Source organism: Buteo buteo, chromosome 5 (genome assembly GCF_964188355.1).
Source record: "Buteo buteo chromosome 5, bButBut1.hap1.1, whole genome shotgun sequence".
Taxonomy (NCBI): Eukaryota; Metazoa; Chordata; class Aves; order Accipitriformes; family Accipitridae; genus Buteo; species Buteo buteo.
In genome coordinates this window covers 3,299,521-3,307,079 of record NC_134175.1, presented here as the reverse complement: position 1 = coordinate 3,307,079, position 7,559 = coordinate 3,299,521, and the positions used below count along the sequence as shown (strand labels likewise).

The following is a 7,559-nucleotide window of genomic DNA, read 5'->3' as shown; positions in this document are numbered from 1 at the left end:
CGTGGTATGTTTGGGATGCAGCTGCCCAGAGGTCTGCTAGCCCTAATTTATCATCTGGTGGAGCTCTTCTGATGGGCCACCGGTAAATGCTTCATGAGCAGGTCTGTCTGCGTCCTTGGAGAAAACTGTCTTAGCTTTAATTCTGCTGTGCATATTGCTACAGCCAGTCAGTAAATAAGTAAGGCAGACAAACATACCGAAACACCCAACAATGGCAGGGGGATGGGCACCCAAAATGTGCAATTTTTAATAAAAGTGTTTAATGAAGGAAAGCTAGCACTCGACTGTATTATTAAATCATTTTACATTTAGCATTGTGTGAGCCTCGTTTTTTCCAATAACCTTTTTCTAGGGCAGAAAAACATCAAGTGGAACACAGGAGTCCTGAATTCTTTCCCTGACTTGTGCCATAGACAAGCTGTTCCTCCTGGTAAGACCTATGCTACCTCAGTTTCCTCTGGAGTTAAGGAAGTTTTCTCCCTCCTGCAGTACTATGATCATGCATGTATGAGTGTATATAAAAGGCTACATAAATGTGCAGATATCACTGAAATTCTTGAATAATATTGATCATAGGAGGCAGGTGAAATAATTGATAATTGCTGTGCCTTCACTACAAGAATATCAATATGCTCTGCAAACAATAACAGTGATGACTGCAGAGAACAGAAGATTTCTGAGGTATATAGTGACTATTACCAATTTCTCTAAGGTTTTTTAATCTAGAGAGAAATTGTAGAAAATTAATCAGGGACAGAATAATTAAAACTGAAGAGGGACCATCTTGACCTGGGAATGTATGGTTCGAGTGTGACTCTTGGGTGCTGCGTGCTAAATCACTTCAGTAGTGAGACAGCTAGATGTAAAGGATTGGCTAGCACAGAAAGCAGCTTCAGAATCTACTCTGTAAACACAGCAGTGTTGCAAAGCTCTGAGCGCCAGCTCAGAGAGGAAGACACTGCTTGTATTTGAGTGCCTGTGACTGCAGGCAGCTGAGAGCGGCGAAACCACACGCTGCTCCAGTCTTGGCTTCCAGCTCTGCAAGGTGTGGGCAAGGACTCCAGCAAGGCAGGGAGTGGAGAAACTGCTGCTGTTCATTATCTTTACCGGTCACCTCATTTGGATGAGAGTTGAGTAGGAGTATTTACTTGGGTACAGGGTGAAGAGCATGGAAAGATGATCTGAAGTCAAGGAACTGTCTGAAAGTGCCTAAGCCTGATATTCTTAGCGAACAGCAGCGCTCAAAGGCGGAGGAGGATAATAAAACTAGGCACTCTGTGGAACCGAGCAGCCTATCAAAGCTAAGACAGCAACTGTTTGGGACCTCTTGGCATCACAATCCTAGGAAGAACAGCAACAAATTCAGGAGTACTATGGATTCAAAAGCAAAATAATAGCTGTTGCCAAACTTCCAGCAGCCACATCTACTTTGAAACTGAGGTTGGGACACTGATGGAAAACATTCTGAAGGAAAACAACCTGTGCTGGCCAGGTCCTGGGAAAGCAGGTGGCCAAAAGAGGTCTTTCCTTCTTTGCTCCATTATGATCTCTGGTTAAGTGTTCTTGTCCACGTGTGGAAGAGGCAGGAAAAGCCTCTGCAAATTACTTCCCAGGTCTGTTGCCAAAAGCAAAGAAACCATTTTGGATAAGAGCGTGGGTTGATTAACAATCTTCTTGAAGAATGTCTGGCCAGGACGCTGAGGACTTTGGAGGAGAAAACCTCTCAGACAAGTCTCGGATGATTACTACCCTCCCGCCATATGACATGGATGACCAGCTCCTTCCCAGGGAGCCACGGAGTGCCTGGTGCTGCTTGGCATGGACCCTGGTGGTAGTCACCATGAACTCCCTGGTCTTTTTAATGAATTTGATCCTGATGTTCGTTATCTTCACCATTGTGCTACTTCCTACCATTGTGGTGGTTTACTTTGGCTTCCAGTGCCACTCTCGGGTAAGTAAGCCTTGCTCCATTTGGCTGCTAACAGCCACCTCTAAGGCAGGGCCATCTATAAGGGTTTTGTTTTAGCCCACGGGGAACAGTGGCTGTAAAGACAAGGCTAGGCTTCCCGAGCTTTGGCTTTGTTTTCATAAAGGGTGTGTACGCGTATAGATTTTTTTTCATAAGGGCAGGGTATGTGTATAGACTGGGCTGACAAGAACAGGTTTATGGCGGTTCATGCTGACCTGAAGTTTCTTGGTTGTACAAGGGAGCGGTCTCTCCTGCTTGGTGCCTGTGGCACAGCTGTGAGCAAGGCTGGCATGTGCATTTGTCTAGGGAAGTACAGGTTTTATGGTTTCTGGACTAATTGTCTTAAAGTAGTTGGTTGGCACCTATAGATCGAGTGTCAGTAAGTTAGCACAGAAAGGCTTTTATTGGAGTGGCAGGGAGAACGCTGACAGCAGCTGCCTGTGACTGCCGAGCTCCTCGGGGACTGAGATGGCACGGGACCCCTTGGTCCTGATCCCCTGTGCACTCCACTTTGTACACTTGTTTAAGTGTGAAGTGATCAGAGATAAATCTACGGCATTTCACAACAAGCTCGCATGAGATGCCGGTCTTGTGGGCACACCTGAATGCTGGCAGGAAGGAGCAAGATACATTTTCACCCCTCCTTTCTTCCAGTATTGTGGGAAATGGAAGCTTGACTGGGCAATAAAGTTTATTCCTGCGAAAATAACAAGCAGCTGTGACAGGTCAGGTGAATACACTCCCTGGCTTGACAGAGTTGCTGTTTGCATTTTAACGTCACAACATTTCTCTCTTTTCTGTGACCTCTGTTACTGAGAGCTGCCAACCTGAACTCCTCTGTAATTTGCACAAGCCCTACAATGGGTTCTGACAGGGTTTGTTACTTTCCATTTAAGTAAGCCCTCTACAGTGTTTGTCATATTTGATCTGCCTAATGGCTAATTATAGAACTAGTAAAGTCTAACAGAATATATAATCCCCTTCTTACGCCAGTCTAACATTCATGTGTTTTCCCAAATGTGCTGTACAGTTTCTCACACCAACAAATGAGCCTACTTTTGTCAGTAAGGGCTCTGGCTGTGTGCATGTCTGTTCCAGTTAGTTGTTGTCCTCTGGATTTCATTATTTCATTACTTATAAACTTCTTCTTGGTATATTTCTATAAATATCTTTGGAATCACTTGGCTAAGCGTGGATGTGAAAAAGCAGTTCTCCTGTTTTCCTCGCAGGCAGTAACTGTTAGACCAGCTCAATATGACTTCTCTTGCTCATTATCCTAAGTTAGAAGAGCTCTTTTACTTCCTACTTTGGGGAAAAACCCCACACACTGTAGTACCTTCTCCCAGCAGGAAGAATTGACTCAAAATATAGATGCTATTCATCTCCCCATTCCACAGAATCTGAACTAAAGGGAAGATTGTTTAAATGTTCTCAAACTGATGTATTTACCTGAGAAATATTGAAAGAAGAAAGCTTTTCCCCTTCCTTTTACTGAAATGTGTGCATCCTAGCTAATCACCCACATCCTTGGGACCTCTGTCTGAGTGAGCAGATCCTAGCATGGGTGGTAGGAAAGGATCCAACCATGCAGCAGGGGTCAGCCATTTGCCCAGTTTAATCCAGTAAGGCTCTGCTGACTTCTGTGGAGCTGTATGTGGATATACCTGTGGAGATCTCGCTCCACAGTGAAGGAGGAGACACCTTCTCTGCCTAGCTGAAGTATAAAATCACATTTCCCAGATGTGTAAAATGTCACTCAGCTCTGGGAGAACAGCTTCTTTGGCAGCACTTTTAGTGCCCGTGATTTATTCTCAGGAGCTGTGTGTTTGGTAAAGGTGCTCATTCTGTAGGTGGAATCTTAGTTTGCTCACTTGAGGCCTCTAAACCCTGGGACACGACAGCATGCTAAGACATACTGTTGGCTGCAAACATTTATAGCTTTGGGGGATGTGCTGTAACTTTCCAATACAGCCATTGCACTGTATTTTTCAGCTGACATCCTAGCAACACGAGTTGTCAGCCCACAGCTCTCTGTGTCAAAGCTCCCTGACAAAGGGCCTGTGCTGTTATTGTTTTCTCAGTACTGATGTATTTGCTGGTCGGAGAAGTTTGGCTTTGATTTTTTATTGCCCTGAAATTACGACAACTCTTAGCTGCTGTTACTGAAAAGCTGTTTGTGATCTTGCAAACTAATGAACAGGGAGACATCTGTCATGGTAATTGTTTTGTAGAACAGGGCAGACACAAGTGCTGCTGCTAGTTGGAGCGAAGCATAATTCATAAAGAAATCATGTACCTCTGGGTCAGGCAATTCCCACTGTGGCTCTGACACCTTTTGGAAGTGTTTGACTATGGGATGCAAATGTATGTGATGCCCAACAGGGTAAAGTTGGAAGCTCTGGAGACCCTACAGAGAGCAAAAGTGGCTCAGAGGGGTCCTGATCTACCTGAATAGTCATGCAACCCTTCTTCATTGTGGGTCGTGACACTTTCCTTTACAGTCCATGGCTGTTGGGATTTTCACATACAAAAGGGCAGGTGAGTAGAATGACTTTTGTTTTATTGAAGAGTACGTCTTCACAAGAAATAACCTAATAAATTCTCCCTGGGAAAAAGTGCAGTGTGAGCTATTGCCTTGGTAAAATGGCTGGTCCGTCTCCATAAGTGCAGCGTGGATGCAGATTCTGTAAGACATGAGGCTTTTTAGGGTAGGTTTAAGAGGAGATTGCCTGTAAAGCCCTTAAATCAATTTTTCCTATGATCTGAAACTGGTCCTTGAAAGTCATAAATAGGGACTTCAAATTGGACCCCAAATGGGAAATAATATGAGGACCGCCTCCCAGAATTACCTCTTCCATCTTCACTATGCTTGACCCTCATCTTGGCAAGTTCTGCTTTGCACACACAGTGCTCTCCAGTTGAAGGCTTTGAGGACATGCAAAAGTTTTTTCGAGTACAGCCAAGTACATTAGAACTGAAAGTGACTGTGTTGCTGTTAGCTGCATGGAGCCTTTTAACACAGACTTTAATAGGCATAGAAAGGGATTGTGGCAGTATGGCTTGTAAAGAGCAGTCCTTTCTCTGGGCTACTGTTTTTCAATGCCTTCCTAGTAGCCAGAGGCCGATTTCTGCACTGCAGATCCATTAGGTGGATTTTTTTTTTTTTAAAGTATGATGGGTTGTGTTTCTTGTACTGCTGAAAGAATATGGCAGAAGGAAAGGAAGCTAGGGGACATGGGGATTGCCTGTAGCAGTTCTTAATGCAGAACAACTGAGTAGCTTGACTGGGATCTCCTGCTGCCAGGATGAAAGGAGTGCTTTAAATACCGTTCAGCAAGGACGGGTTAGTGTGCTGGATGCTTTGCAGCTACATGGGGTGAATGGGCTTTCCTGGCAGATTTTGCAGTGCAAAGAGGTGCTAGGAGGTAGAAATGAGCACAGCGTGTACACAGAAGACAGAACACAAAGGGGTCTGTTCCAGGGCAGGAGTCTGGAGAGTCTCCAGCCAGCGGGTAGCTATGGAATGACCAATGTCTGTCTGCAGAATCTAACATCTTCCTGTATTTTTATTTACTTTGTTATAATTTCCAGTATGTTGTGCCACCCACATGGATGTAGCAGCAGGAGTCCTCTTTATTTGGTTTCTGCCTATCAAATGCTAAACTGTGCTATTCTGATGACTTAATAAAGATTAGCGTTTCCTGCTTCAGGATCAGTGTGCAGTGCTCTTGTCTCACAGTGATGCTGGAATAATTGAAAGCTTGATTAAAATGTGTTGTCGGTCACACGGTGTAGCCTGAAGATTGCTGAGATCAGCTTGGAGAGAGGGAAGAGGAGCAAATTTCTCTGAAAGCACTAGAAACTCAAGGGTACTTTGGTCACCACTCCTATCCACCACCAGGTCTGTGACAAGCTCTGTCTCACTCTTTCCACAGGTGCTGCACTCAGCTGCCCGCTACTGCAAAAGCATCTTGGATGACAACAGCTCTTCTGCCCTCATTATCCTTGGCTTCGTCATCATGTCCCCTCTCATTGTGGTGGCCATGGCTATCTACTGCAGCCTGGCAAGGCGTCTCCGTCTCTTCATGTGCTTCCAGCCATACAGCAGGGCCGTGTACAAGGGGGTGAAGTGGCGCTGGTACGAGGAGGGAGGCCTGTGCAGCTGTGCCAAGGGCTGGAACACTCAAGTCAAGGCCTGGGTATGAGTTTCCAGCACCAGAAGACCTGCCCTAGCCAGCACCCTCTTCTCCCTGCCCTGTCCCTCCCCACCATCGCCTCCCAGAATCACCATCCTGAGGGCCCTGCAGATGAAGGCTGTGTAGTACCTAGATGTGAGAGGAAGAGAGATCCATTAACGAGCCATCTCCTACAGCTTTGTAAGTGGGTAGGATTCTGCCCATGATGAGAGAAATACAGAAAACACAAGTCCTTGATGGTAAAGACAACATTGAGCTCTGAAAAGAACAGGGACTCGTCCCAGTGCCTGTTGCATTAAGAGCCCAGCACTGTTTCCAGTCTTGACAGCATGTTCTGCCTCACATGGGACATAAAGTACATGTTTATAGGATTAAACAGTGGTGGGAGTGGCTGCTGACTTTGCTACCTGCCTCAGAGAGGTCTCTTTGGGAAAGGCAACCTTTGGTGAAACATGCAGCCAAGAGGAAGCAACTGTGGTTCTCCCAAGTGTTGGACTGCCAATGTTTCTAGCCTCTTGCAAAGGTGTCTGTAGGTCACTGCCTCTGTGATTTTGGGGATCCACTGCTTTCCTACACGTCAGATATCCTTCCCCCACTTAGCAATCCTTCTTTCCCGTAGCCTATAGTAGTGCTTGTGCTCCTTTTACTGTTCCCAAGTCAGGTCACTGGGTTGGCTGTGGAAACAAATGCTGATCTTTGGGTCTCTTCCCTGACAGCTGCTGATCTGAAATATGCTTGTCTGGTAACGCCTGATGGTTATTAATCAGCAAATAGCTCCTTGTCCTTTATGCTGTGCTCAGGTGGTTTTGTCTGGGGCTAAATATGGCTCAGGTCCAGTTTTAGAATTCCTGGCAGGAGAAGCTGAAGAATCACGGTGGCTGCTGAGCACTACAAGTTCTCACAGGTCTGGGCTAAGAGCTTAGGCCTGTGAGGAACAGCATATAATGTCTTGTTTTGAGGGTCAGAGATACCTAGATTTAGGGTTAGTGCTGCAGTTTGAGAGGAAAACTGGAAAGGGTCAAACTGACTGTTGAATGCTACAACTGAGTGAAAAGCACAGTGTATGTGAGATGGTATGGCAGGTAGGGAAAAGCATGGCAGCTTGATGCATGATTCTCTCCTTCCAAATCACTGTGGGGCTCTAATGTTCAGTTAGTGGGGTCTGTGTGCTACTGATCACTGCAAGCTGTGTACTCCCACTGGCTGTTTTTCCCCTGTCTCCCAAATATAACCATTTTAAGTGTTATGTATAAATAAAGATCGTGCCAAATCTCCACTGAGGGAGTTTTTCTCTGTTCCGCCTCAAAGTGCTGGCTGCATCAGTGATGCCCATTGTACCACAGCACATATCACCGGAAGTTAAAATGTAATTTCTGTTTTCTTTCTGAGGATTG

General features: G+C 45.5%; 1 protein-coding gene across 1 annotated transcript; it reads left to right on the top strand.

Moving 5' to 3' along the window:
* Positions 1–1,681: 1,681 nt before the first annotated feature.
* Positions 1,682–6,174, top strand: TMEM278 (transmembrane protein 278). Its single transcript, XM_075029202.1, has 2 exons — positions 1,682–1,951; positions 5,905–6,174. The coding sequence occupies exons 1-2, from the start codon at positions 1,682–1,684 to the stop codon at positions 6,172–6,174; spliced, it is 540 nt and encodes a 179-aa protein (XP_074885303.1).
* Positions 6,175–7,559: the final 1,385 nt, after the last annotated feature.